Source organism: Accipiter gentilis, chromosome 33, assembly GCF_929443795.1.
Source record: "Accipiter gentilis chromosome 33, bAccGen1.1, whole genome shotgun sequence".
NCBI classification, from domain to species: domain Eukaryota; kingdom Metazoa; phylum Chordata; class Aves; order Accipitriformes; family Accipitridae; genus Astur; species Astur gentilis.
Genome location: NC_064912.1, coordinates 16,411,391 through 16,423,715, shown reverse-complemented (window position 1 = coordinate 16,423,715; position 12,325 = coordinate 16,411,391). Strand labels below are relative to the sequence as shown.

The window sequence follows — 12,325 nt, the reverse complement described above, 5'->3', positions numbered from 1 at the left end:
CTGTGGACAGGGGTTGAGGTTGTAAAGGCATGTGTGGTGGGCAGGAGGTGACAGCATGGAAAAACAACTGATTGACCTGCTTTTCCTTTCTGTTTTCTCTTCCTCTTGGGCACAGCGCTGGGATCAGAAATCGGGCAGGAGTCTGTCCACAGCTTTGCAGGCATCCAACCAGAGGAAGGACTTTATGGAGGTTGGTGAGGCTGGGAGAGGGCTGGGAGGGGATGTGGGGGACTCTGTAACAAATGCTGCTGGGGAAATGCCCCACGAGCTTCTCTGGCTCTTGCTTTTTGCCTCAGCTGCTGAGTCTGCAGCACCCAGGACTTTGGATGGGTGTTTCTGGGAGGGTGGGAGTAGCTGCTGGTGTTGGGAGGAACAGAGGGCTGGTATCCAGCACCCGTCTTTGCATTTGCATCTTTGAAGTGAGGATGACAACCTCCTGGCCTTGGTATTCCCCTGTCTGTGCGCTCGGCAGTCACAGCATTCCCATCATCGGGAGCTGAGTGAAAGCAAGGGCTCAGGTTTAGTGCACTGGATGGATTGGGTCTGCGCTGCCCAGGGGCCTGTGCAGATTCCCGGTGTCCATCCCCTGGGCTGGCAGTGGACATGAGTGGGGTGTGCTGCTCGAGTGTGAGCACAAGCCCTGGCCAGTTGTGGTGAATGTTTTTCCTGCCTATTGAAGATGATGCTGTAAATGCTGTGAGATCTAATTGCTCCTTTTCTTTCTGTCTCCCTTCTTCTGCTCCTGTAATGCAGCGAGCCCTCTACCAGTCCTCTCACGTGGATGAAAACGATGTCCAGACCATCTCACACAAGTGTCTTGTTGTTGGTCTGGATCAGTATGAGCAGATGCTAAAGACGAAGAAATATCAAGACAGTGAGGACCTCTACTACCTTGCAGGGACCTACGAGCCCACTACGGGCATGATCTTCAACACCGACGGGGTCCCTGTCATCTGCTGACCGCCCAGGGGACACGTGCCACCCCCTGGGAAGGGACGGGACAAACCTGAGGACGTGCCTGTTCAGACGACATGATTGTTTCTTTCAATGCTCATGACTTCTGTGTCACACTACAGACAGGAGAGCGCGAGAGACACGAGGAGGAAGGAGAGGGCTGAAGAAAGGGGTTGGGGAAACAGTTACAGGACTTGAGGAAGATGCCGTTGGGGGGTGGTGGTGCTTGAACCCCAAGGCTCTTCTGGAAGTGGCTTTAAGTAAGGTGACAATGACCAACTTCTCCCTTCCTCCTTTTGGTCCAGGAAAGCACATGGGTCTCGTGATCATTTCACCAGCGGGACCCCCCGGCAGGAGGGATCCCTTTTGTGTCATTTGCCCCCATCACTAACTCGGCAGCCGCATGTACATGGAAGGACAGCCGCTAGCCTTCTGCGTACGCTCCTCTCCGTCCTTATATTCCCTTTCCTGCTTAGTTTCGCATGACCCTTTAGGAAGGACAGGGTGAAAGAGAAAGGAGATGAGTCTCTCTCAGCGCCTCGTCTCGATCCTCTCAGCGCCTTTTTGCGGTTCCCTTTCCCTGGAGGCCCCCGGCCCGCAGCGTGGAGCGCGAAAGGGCAGAGCTGGCCCTAGCACGGAGATGGCAGCAGGAGTCCTCTGGGCTGTGAGGAGCCGGGTAGAAGATGAGCCAACATCCAGTCTGGGATGCTGCCTTCCCACTGCCTCGAACAAACAGTCTGAACCCACTTTCCCTGTTGCTCTGTGTCCCTTATGCCCTGGAAAGGTGCCGGGGGGAGCAAGCGCATGGCGAGGGGGTGACATTTGGCGAACAAGGAACTCGTCTTGGAGTGTGCACTGAAGGGGGGCAGGAAACGACTGGGAAAAGCTGCTGCTTGGTGCTTGGGGCAGAGGAGACCACAGGCCATTGGATTTCGGCATCCCTCGCCTGACTTTACCCCCCATGCCTTGCCTGAGCAGAGACGCGGAGCTGCTGGAAAGCCCTCGCCCATCATTTGAAGGGAATGGGGATAGAGTGTGAAGCCCAGCCATGCCCACCTGCGGCATTTCCACAGCCAGAGCCCCACTGCCACCTTGGGCTCAGGGAGGGGACCGTTCAGCTTGCTCCATCCAGCCGGCCAAACTCCCCACGGCTCTTGGAGAGCTGCTGCCATTGCCTCCTCACTCCTTCTGCGGAGCTGACCCACTGTCTCGTGGGCACACGCTGGAGCCGTGGCATCACCGCTGCTGCACCAGGGATGCACCTGGCCAGAGGGGACGCCGGAGGAGAACCACGCAACGATGCAACATCCTTGCACTTAAAACAAACAAAAAAAAACCCTCCAAGAGACGCACTGATCTTTGCAACTACCGACTCGCACTACAGATTGCTAGGACACGGAGCGGGGCCCGGCTCGGCCGGGAGTGACGGCCCAGGCTCCGGTGGGGAGACGCTTAAGACAAGGACAGATTGGAAACTATCCGCCCTGGTACCGGCTGCGTACCAGAGACTGGAGGCCGGGGCTCAGGGGAGAGGGACGCCCCTGCAAAGTTACCCCTCGTCCTTTAATGAACCACATGGTGCTGAGCTCGTACCATCTCCAACCCAGGCCACCGGTGCCTCGGCGCAGCGGATAGTGACGGTTCTAGCCTGTACAGTTTTAATGTACCAAAAGACTCTTTAGCCCTCCTGTATTATAAGTCTTTAAATGGATTCAACTTTTTAATTATAAATATAAATATAAATATATATATATAAATATAAACTTTTTAAAACTGTGAAAAAAATTATGAAATTATAAAAAAAAAAGAAAAAAACAACGACAGAAATGAACACAGTCTGACGTTTAGAATATTATTTTTTATTTCCTGTTGGATTGTGATTGTAAATGATCTGGGAACAGGCACACCCCCCACGCTCAAAGTGTACTGTACTTCTAGAAGCAAATTGTGTGAGCATATTTTAAAGAGCGAGAGAGAGAGCGCGCGAGAGAGATTTTATGCTAATGTTAAATAGAAAGCACTTAAAACCCACTGCCTTCTATGGAACACAAGGATATTTCAGACAATCGAGAGGAAAGGAGAGCCAGGTTTTTGTCTTTTTTTTTTTGTTTTGTTTTGTTTATGTTTTGTTTAATAATTTTTTTGGCATTCTGTTTGTTGGAGAACTCCGTGTGATCTTTTTTCATAAAAAAAAAAAAATTAATTGAAAAAAAGCAACCCAACGAAGCATCTTTCTTTGTCTCACTTGTCCTGACTGGAGGGTTTCTCTCCACCTTGGTGGCAATGATCGCATTTTGGCTTAGCCCCTGCCTTGTGGTTGGGGAAAGACCCAACCCAGGCGTCACATGGCTTTTCAGGGAGACCCCGTCCATCTCACAGTTCCCCTGTGGGGTGGCACCGATGGACAGGATCGGACCCCGGAGCAGTCGTCTCTGCTCACAGGGACCTGTGGGGCAGGAGGTGCGAGTCCTTCCCCTACGACCATGCTCACGGCAGCTCCTGTACCCCCAAGCCCTGAAGGAACAATGTGTTGAGGATAAAACACTGGATTTGCTCTTTTTGGCATGAGCTGCACTTCCACCGGCCGAGGGCTTGGCACCGCGAGACCTTCCGGTGCTGGTGGGGCCAGGTCGAGGGTCCCAAGCCTGGTGCTCGCTTCCTCCTGCTCCTGCTGCTTCCAGCCCTTGGGCTTTGCTTCCTTGGGAGGTGCCACCCGCTGACTCCTGGCACAGCGAGGTGCCTCCGGTCCCAAAAAGCGGCAGCCTCTGCTGTTCGCTCCTTCTCTAGATGGTTTCTGCTCCGCTCAGCCCATTCTCTCTCCCTCTGGCTGCCCGTAAAGGTGTTGCACTTCAGCAGCAGCTTGCAGGCTGGCACGGGTTCGATGGGACCTGGTGACAGGTCCAGCCACCCCAGGTGACAGAGGGGACCCTGGAGATGGGGAGCAGCACAAGGGGCACCCCGAGACCCCACAGGACAGGCAGCAGGCATCACCCTGTGTGTGTTTGCCAGCCCAGCCCATCACCAGCAGCCAAGTGCCTGCAGTGCCAAGGGCCTTGCCAGTGCCAGTGGCACGGCTAACGACCAGGTATCAGTGCAAAGACATTTAATTTGGCGTCAGCTTCATTTATGTCCCTTGCACTAAATCTTGAAGCTCAGCAGTGGCAGTGCTGGGGCCTTCAGAGACCCCCCCGGCTTCTGCCCCATTGTGATGGGGCAGCATGGGGTAGAGCGAGGCAAGACCCTGCGTCTCGCAGTTAGGGGCGCAAAACCCAAGACGCAACCAAAAAAAAAAAAAAAAATTTTTTTCTTTTTCCAACCAGCAGAAGTGAATCTGGTCTTTTACACAGCGATTGGTGTATGAGGGGAGGGATCGTGATTTCAAGCCATTCTTGGTGAAAACTTGCAGCACCATCAATAAAAGCCAAGACCCACCTTCCCAAAGCCACCAGGAACTGAAGGAGTATTTCCTTCCTCTCTTGTTCCTCCTCTTCCTCACCAGCCCTCCCATCACCCTCCTCCGCAGTGCTGGTCCTGTTCCCTTTGGGATTTGGCAGTATTTTCTTCTTCCTGGCAAGGGCTTGGCTCGAACAAAAGACACCCTCCCCGCACCTCCACTGGAGAGCTGCACATCGCTGATGGGGAGCCCCCCAAGAGCAATGGGACCCGTCCCCCAGGCTGGGGGGAATGTCACCCCCAAGAACTGGCCCTGCGCAGCGTCTGGCTGGGCAGCACGGACCATTTCGGGATGCCACAACCCCATGCTAACGGGATGCCTGTCCCTGTCCGCCCTGGGGCAGCTTTCTAGCTCCAGGCTCCCTCCCCGAGGAGGGACACGGACCAAGTGGGGCAATGGGGACCATTGTGGGAAGCAGGTCCCATCTTGTCCCCATCGCCCCACCCCGGGGCTCAGTACCCCGACGTAAAGGAGCCGTTGGAGGTTTCGGTGTAGAAACAGGTACTGTGGGACGTACTGGTGAGGCTGTAGGCAAAATACGCCACAGCCGAGCCCAGCGTCAAGCCTGTCATGTAGGACACGGTCATGGTGTTCCCTGTGGAAAGGGACATGGTGTCAAGGCGCTCTGGCCACCCTGCATGGGATTCCCAGGAGGGTTCGGTCTTACCTGCCAGCTCCCGCTGCTCGGGGCTCACTTTGCCGGCAGCCAGGATCATGGGGACGCTACCGAAATAGCCGTTGGTGATGCCCATGAGGAGGGAGAAGATGCAGGGCCAGGCGGGGTGGCTGAAGGTGGGCCTCCCGTTGGGGTAGACGCACATGATGAAGAGGGGGATGAAGACCACACGGAGGCAGGAGTAGACGAGGAGATGGGTCCCTCTCCAGTCGTAGGGCAGGGCAGCCAGGATCTGCAGCGAGGGGCAGAGATCGTGCTGGGGCGGGGGGGGTGTGTGTGTGTGCACTGAGGAGGCTGGGGAGGGGACACAGTGCCCAAAATGGGGCAGCAAGGAGGGGATGAGATGGTGGAAAGACCAACTGCTGCAGGAGCTCAACCTTGGCCATGCCAGTGAGCTACCCTGCACTGGTGAACTACCTATGGGGTGGAGATGACCCTTGGTGGAGCCAAGCGGCTTTGAAAGAGGACACAAAAAGGAGGCAGACCCCCACCGCCCTGGTGTTGGCCTCTCTCCTACCTTGCCGACGAAGTCGGAGAGGTTGAAGATGGCCATGATGAGGATGGGGAGCCATTCCCCCAGCGTGCAGTTGTGGATCTCCGACTCCAGCCCGGGAAAGAGGCACAGCGTGATGAAGTAGGTCATGGCAATGGAGAGCATGTAGGCCCAGATGAGCCGGGACACGACGTAGCGGTGGAGCAGCATGTCTGGCAAGGACAGGCAGCAGAGCTCAGCCAAAACTCACAGCCCTCCCCTTGCAGAGCCTGAAAGTCTTGCCTGCACCCCCAAGGTAGCTTCCAAAGATGAGATTGCCCCATGTTTTTGGGCACACTGAGAAAGGAGTGACCCTTCCCCAAAGCCCTGGGCCACCAGTCATTCATTCTGCCCCACAAAATGCTGCAAAACCACCCGGTTAGCTTGCCCACCACCCACCTCTGAAGCTGGGCCAGCTCCTCTTGATTTTGGGCCGAGGGACATCAAAGCGCATGTAGGTGCCGCTGCCGGCCAGCTCAGCTTCGGGGCCAGGGCTGCCCCGGGGGGAGCTCGACTGCCCCCGCTGCCGGTTCTCCTGGGTGGGGGGAAGAGGGGACGCCAGTGCTGAGCTCCGGCGGCGAGAGGGACCCAGGGGCCAGCGGGGAAACCCACCCTTGGCTTACAAATCGGACATCCTCAGCGGTGACATCGTGGTGGACACGGTAGCCTGTCCCGCGGTCACCGGCCCCCCGGGTCTCGGGGAGACCCTTGTGGGAGCAGGCTGTGTAGTAGCGGACGAAGCGGGTGCGCTTCACCAGGAGGTGGAGGATGAAGCACGTCAGCTCCATGCCAATGGAGATGAAGAAGAAGATGACCGTGTTCTCCTTCTCATCTGACAGCAGCAGCTTGGTGAAGATGCGGCTGAGCGAGATGATGACCCCAGCGGTGCCTGGTGGCGTGGAAGAGCTATCGGCACCGCGTCCCACTGAACCTCGCGGCTCAGGGACCCCCCTCAACCCCCCACCGTGTGGATGTGATGCCTCCAGGTGTGGAGGAGCTACCAGCGGTGATGAAGCCAGCTCCCGGCAGACATCCCCAACCCCAGCTTGGCATGGCACTGCAGTAAGTGACTTTTAGAAACCACTAAACATCCCGGTTTGCTGGGGAGCACCCTGGGGTGTCCGTGATCTGCTGGCAACCCGGCTGGGCTGCGCTGGGGAGAGTGGGGCCCCGGGTGTGACTCGCTGGGACCCCAGGAGAAGGCACAGGAGGGTCCCCCCGAGCAAGCCCATGCGGTCGGAGGTGGACACGGGGCAGCAGAGCGGGTACTTACTCTCGCCCGTCATCACTCCCTGCGTGTAGCGCTTGGGCAGGAGCCCCGTGTAGCCGTAGAAGCTGGATTGCTGCACTTCAGGAGAGATGCGCCGAGGGGAGAAGGAGGGATTATTGCTGCAGCCGAAATGCCGGGTAGGGGAAAGAAACCCAGGTGGGAGCCCATCTGCTGTGCCATCCGGGAGACGCATCCTTCCTGAATAGCCGCCGCAGTGCCCGAAGCCTCCTTGCCCCAAAAGCGGGGGGTGGGGGGGGGGGGGGGGGGTTGCCCTCCCTGGATGCCCCACCATGGCTGTTCCCACCAAGAGTGGCCACGGGTGCAGGGGCTTGGGAAGCCACCATGGGGGCTCAGAGAGCAAAACCATCACGGTAGCCCACATTGGTGGTGTCGGGGACCAATGCACGACTTGGTGCTGGTGCCCCTGGCCAGTTCCGCGGTGCCTGAACAGAGGTGGAGGGGATGGAGCAGGGACACGAGGGTCAGCTTATAGCAATCAGAGCGAGAAGTTGTCCCAGGAGACCACGGCTCTTGGGGTTGGGGCTGTTTTCCCACCCCATCTGAAGGGCTGTGCTTGCCAGCCGCTGTCCCGCATACCTGTGCAGCCAAAGGCCACCACCCCGACAGCGACCAGGTTGATGGCGTAGGCTTGCCTGCGGGTGAAGAGCTCCAGCCAGACGTCGCAGATGCTGACAAAGAGCAGGGGCCCCAGAGCGAAGAGATAGCCTGCGGGTGGGAGATGGAGGCGGGTGGTGGAGGGACAGCACGGAGCCGGCACCGCCGAGGGGCGCGGGGACCCCCACTCACCCACGGAGATCCGGGTGTGCAAGCTCAGCAGCTCCACCAGCGCGTTGTTGAGGATGACGGCCACCAAGGCCACCAGGATGTAGGTGAGGCTCATGTCGAAGACGATGGAGGTCCCTGCAGAGAGGCGGGTGACGGGGGATGGCAGGGGTCCAGCTCCCCTGGAAGCGGGGCCAAGCTCTCCCCGGGTTTGGGGGGGAGCCAGTAATTGCTGCAGCTGCTGGCGACCTACCTGGGTATTTATGGTGCAGGTAGTCCACATCGGTGATAAAGCTGTTGTACGGCAGGAGGAATCCCACCCCGGCCAGCAGCATGGCAAAGTAAATCCCATGGTATCGATCCTGGGGCTCGGGATCCTCAGAAGCTGCCCCAGAAGGGGAAAGAAAGAGAAAAAGACGTGACGGTGGCACTGCTGCACCCATGGGACCTGCTGCAGACCCCAGCACGGAGGCAACGAATGGTGCTTTCACATCCTTCATGGCAAATGAGGGGATGTCCCACCCACAGCAAGCACCCCAGCACCCCACAGATCTCACAAACAGCCCCAGCCCTGAGAAACTCCTTCCTAAATAGAGGCATTTCAACGAGAGACCCAGGAGGCAGGAAAACACCCGGGCTTTGGGAGCTGAGGAGTTTTAATTGCAGTCTAATAACCTAAGAGCCAGGCAGTGGAGGTAACAGCCAAAATCAAGGCGCAGGAGAGGGGAAGGGGGCTGTGGAGGCAGACAGGGCTGCCCCGGGATGTGGAACAGGGCTGGGGTAAATCCCGGGAGCATCCCTGAGCCCTACACTGGGAAGGGTGAAGCTGCAGGCTGAGGGAGAGCCAGGGTGCGAACCCTCAACTCCCTGCCAACCTGCAGAGCCCACCGCCACGGCGTGCTGTGGTGGCTCACGTGGGTACAAACAAGTCCAAAAAAAAAAGGCATTAGGCAATTTTATGGCATTTCAGGCCATTTGTGGCTATTAAACCCGTCCCGGGAAGTTCCGAAATGGGTGGGAAACCAGCAGAGAACCCGGCTCCTGGCTGCGGGTCGGGGCCGTGCCTGCCCTCACCCGGCTCCATGAAGGTGAGGATGCCCTTGGCCTGGCTGCCCCGCTGCAGCTCGTCCTCCTCCAGCTGGTAACTGTCGAAGCTGAAGCTCATCACCACGTTGCCCTCCGGCGTTCCCGCCGGACTCAGCTCCTTGAAGCGCTCGGCTCCCACCGAGCCCATCGTGGCCGACCTGGGGAGGGAGGGGAGAGAGCAGTGACACCCCCCGGGTCGTGGCTCCTGTGTGTCCCCATGGGATCATCGTCTGGGTGATGCCAGGGATGAATGGCATGTGGGTGGCCCTGAGCCTTCCCTGCCCACTGTATTGCTGTGGATCCTATGTTTTTTCCACCTGGAAAGATGTTTTCCTGGAGGAGAGCGGGGTCCCTCGACCCACTGGGCAGGAGTTTAGATTTGGGATGGTGAGCGGTAATCGGGGGGGGGGGGATCCACGTGAGCCACCCCCGAGGCACAGCGCTCACCCCAGCACCTCACTGGGATGCTACCAATGCTGAACACTGCTGCGATTTCCAAAAGCAATTAGAGAAATTAATGGGTGAAAACCACTCATGGAGGATGGCTGCCGGGGAAGATCCCGGCTGCCTCGGGAAGCCCTTGCTCTCTGCAGGCAGCACACGCTTACTCTGGTTTACGCTCTTTTTCAGCATCTCTGCTGCCCGGGGCTGGGGCAGAGCCACTGACCTGGACAGACACGCTCCTGCAGCCTTTTCAGGGAGAGGGTAGGATGTGACCCAGCTTTTAAGGCCAGCGTTTCGGATTTGCTTCTCCGAGGGACCACGGCAGAGCAGGGAGACGCTCAGAAAGCTGCCGGCGAGACCCCAGCAGCATGCCCGAGACGGTCCGCACCAAATGCATCCCCAAACGAGCTCCCAAAACCCCTGGGCATCCTCCAGCGACCCTACCAGAGCCATCCAAAATATGGTTCATCCTTCTGGGGCCAGCCCAGGCCTTGGGGAGCAGCCCAGGGCAGCGAGGGGGGCTGCTCTGTATTACCGACGCCAGTCGCTAGATGCCAGCCTGCCTCCGCGCCCGCCGCCCGCAGACCACCCAGCTGGCTTGGGGGGGGGGTGGGAAAAAAAAATAAATAATCTCCTCCAAGACAGCAGGTTGAAGCAGGCAAGGGAGGAAAAAAAAAAAAAAAAAAAAATCAATGAGTGATTTCTCCGGTCTCCCTGGCAGATGCGCCGTTTGCAGGAGCAGAGAGGATTTCCAGCATCTCCCGGCTGCCAGGATGGGTCAGATGCTGGGTGGGGGGTCCCTGGGGTGGGTGGCAAATGTGGTACCCACAGACCCCGTGAGCGCAATCCTAGAGCCTCAAATGCATCTGCTCGCTGCAGGGACTGGTGGCCCAGAGTAGAGCTGCCACGGCCCCGAGGCCGTGTGGAGGCCTGGATGGGGCCCGGCTGGGGTCCCCACACCCTGCACCACACCAGGGTGGGCCCCAAGACCCCCCCCCCCCCATCCCGGAGCCCCGCGGGCAGGACAACCCAGCGGGGCACGTTTCGGCTGGGGACACCGCTCTGTCCTGTTGCTCCCCCAGGAGCTGGCTGCGATCCCCTCCACCGAGCATCCTCCTATGCCTGCTGCTACTCCAGGCAATAAAGCCCAGTGGGAAGCATCTCCCGGGATGCCGGGAAAGCCTGTTGCAGGGTTTTTCCATAGCAGAGATCCCAGCTGGAGAACACGTCGACTGGAAACACCCCGTACCTACTGTGGCCCAAACTTCTTGGGGCTGGGAGCAGAGTGGGATGCGCTGCACAGCCACGGTGCTGGACCAGCCCTCCAGCACCCATCCGCCTCGCTTCCTCCGAGCATCCCTGCGCCGCGATAAATCGGATTTTTCCCCTCCCTTTGGATTTCCACCCGTGTCCACGGGAGGGGACTTGGGCCCTGCCGTCCCTCTGGACCCAGGGTGGGAGGGCAAGGGGGGGTCCTCCATCACCACCCAGGGGTGTGTGTGGGGGGGTCTCACCCAGGGACAGGGCACCCATAGGACTGGGCTGAGCAGGGGACCACTGCACCCCAGTGCCGGGTCACCCCCCCCAGCTACCACAGCCCCCCCCTTTGCCCTGTCAGGGCAGAGAAACAATTTTTTACTCTGGCAAAAGGGTCCCCCCCAAGCGAAAGCGTCCCCAGCCCAGCGACATCTTGCAAGCAGCAAAGTTGCAATAAACAGAGGGAATTCAATAACCGTCCCCAACCCAACCACCGGTCCTCGGGCTGAAGGAGATGCTCCTTGTTGGAGAGAAAAGGAGAAGGAGGAGGAGAAGGAAAAAAGGAGAAGAAGGAGGAGGAGGAGGAGAAGGAAAAGAAGGAGAAGGAGGAGGAGGAGGAGAAGGAAAAGAAGGAGAAGGAGGAGGAGAAGGAAAAGAAGGAGAAGGAGGAGGAGGAGAAGATGAAGGAAGAGAAGAAGGAGGAGAAGAAGGAGAAGGAGGAGGAGGAGGAGATGGAGGAGGAGGAGGAGGAGGAAGAGGAGAAGGAGAAGGAAGAGAAGAAGGAGGAGAAGAAGGAGAAGGAGGAGGAAGAGGAGGAGGAAGAGGAGGAATCCCGTCCCCGGCCGCGCCCGGGGGAAGGATGCTCGGGAGCCGGGGAGGGCAGGGGGGGTTCGGGGGAAGGCGGGGGGGGGTCAGGGGGACATGTCCCCGTCCCCAGCCCCTCTCTCCTCAGGCAGGCGGTCCCCAACAGGTCGGCGGCGGCTCTTACCTCCCTCCTCCGCGGCGGCTCTGCGGCATCCGCGCTGCTCCCGCCCCGCTCAGCACCGGCGGCCGCCGGGCCCCGGCCCCGCCATACCGGAGCCTCCTCCGGGGGCGGGGGGGCGGCGGAGCGTGTGTGTGTGTATGGGGGGGGGTCACCAGGACGAATGCGGTGGCTGCGAGAGAAAAGCAGAGGCGGCCCAGGCCCTGCCTCCCGCCTCCCTTCACTCCTCCTCCGCTCCCCCCACCCCCGGGTTTTTTCTCCCCCCCCCCCGGGTGCGAACCGGGAGCTGGGGTGCCCCCAGCATCGCCCCCCCCCAACCCCGCTGGGATAGACCCGGGGGGCCACAGGACAGGGGTTTTTTTTTACCCTGTAGGTATCGCCTATAGGTGTTTTAAAGGGGGATTTTGGAGGCCTGGAGGTAATTGGGAAGAAAGGTTAATTAGGAAGAAAGGTTAATTAGGAAGAAAGGCGTGGTGATTTCAGTTAGGGGCTGAGCGTTGCAGGGGCAGGGGTCTTCCTCACCCTGCGAGAGGTTTTGGCGTGAGAGGGGCCGAGAGGGTCAGCGTGAGCTGTCCCGCGGGTGGGTGGACAGATAGGATGGATGGATGGACAGACAGAAGAGTAGATGGACGGACAGAAGGACAGACGGATGGATGGACAGACAGATGGATGGACAGACAGAAGAGTAGATGGATGGGCAGAGGGATGGATGGACAGACAGAAGAGTAGATGGACGGACAGAAGGACAGACGGATGGATGGACAGACAGAAGAGTAGATGGATGGGCAGAAGGACAGACGGATGGATGGATGGGTGGATAGATTGCAGCTCTGGCTAGCAGAACACAGCAATCCCCCAGCTTTTGGGGGAAGCAAGTGGGGGGGGTC

General features: G+C 58.8%; 2 protein-coding genes across 5 annotated transcripts in view; one reads left to right on the top strand and one right to left on the bottom strand.

Annotated features, from left to right (window-relative positions):
• TNRC18 (trinucleotide repeat containing 18) overlaps positions 1 to 3,153 on the top strand; it is a 57,241-nt gene extending 54,088 nt beyond the window's left edge. For 2 of the 4 annotated variants that reach the window (XM_049835504.1, XM_049835503.1), the window contains 2 exons: positions 116 to 190; positions 754 to 3,153. In XM_049835504.1, coding sequence (XP_049691461.1) covers positions 116 to 190; positions 754 to 960 — 282 coding nt within the window. In that variant the 3' untranslated portion in view covers positions 961 to 3,153. The remainder of the gene's footprint in view (positions 1 to 115; positions 191 to 753) is intronic. The other 2 variants (XM_049835502.1, XM_049835501.1) reach the window with 1 other exon arrangement.
• A 1,117-nt stretch (positions 3,154 to 4,270) lies between these two features.
• SLC29A4 (solute carrier family 29 member 4) lies at positions 4,271 to 11,527 on the bottom strand. Its single transcript, XM_049835505.1, has 11 exons — positions 11,445 to 11,527; positions 8,744 to 8,913; positions 7,923 to 8,054; positions 7,694 to 7,807; positions 7,484 to 7,612; positions 6,890 to 6,964; positions 6,240 to 6,505; positions 6,016 to 6,151; positions 5,602 to 5,789; positions 5,076 to 5,316; positions 4,271 to 5,003 (listed from the first exon to the last, which is right to left on the bottom strand). The coding sequence occupies exons 1-11, from the start codon at positions 11,471 to 11,473 to the stop codon at positions 4,861 to 4,863; spliced, it is 1,623 nt and encodes a 540-aa protein (XP_049691462.1). The 5' UTR covers positions 11,474 to 11,527; the 3' UTR covers positions 4,271 to 4,860.
• Between the last annotated feature and the right edge of the window lie 798 nt (positions 11,528 to 12,325).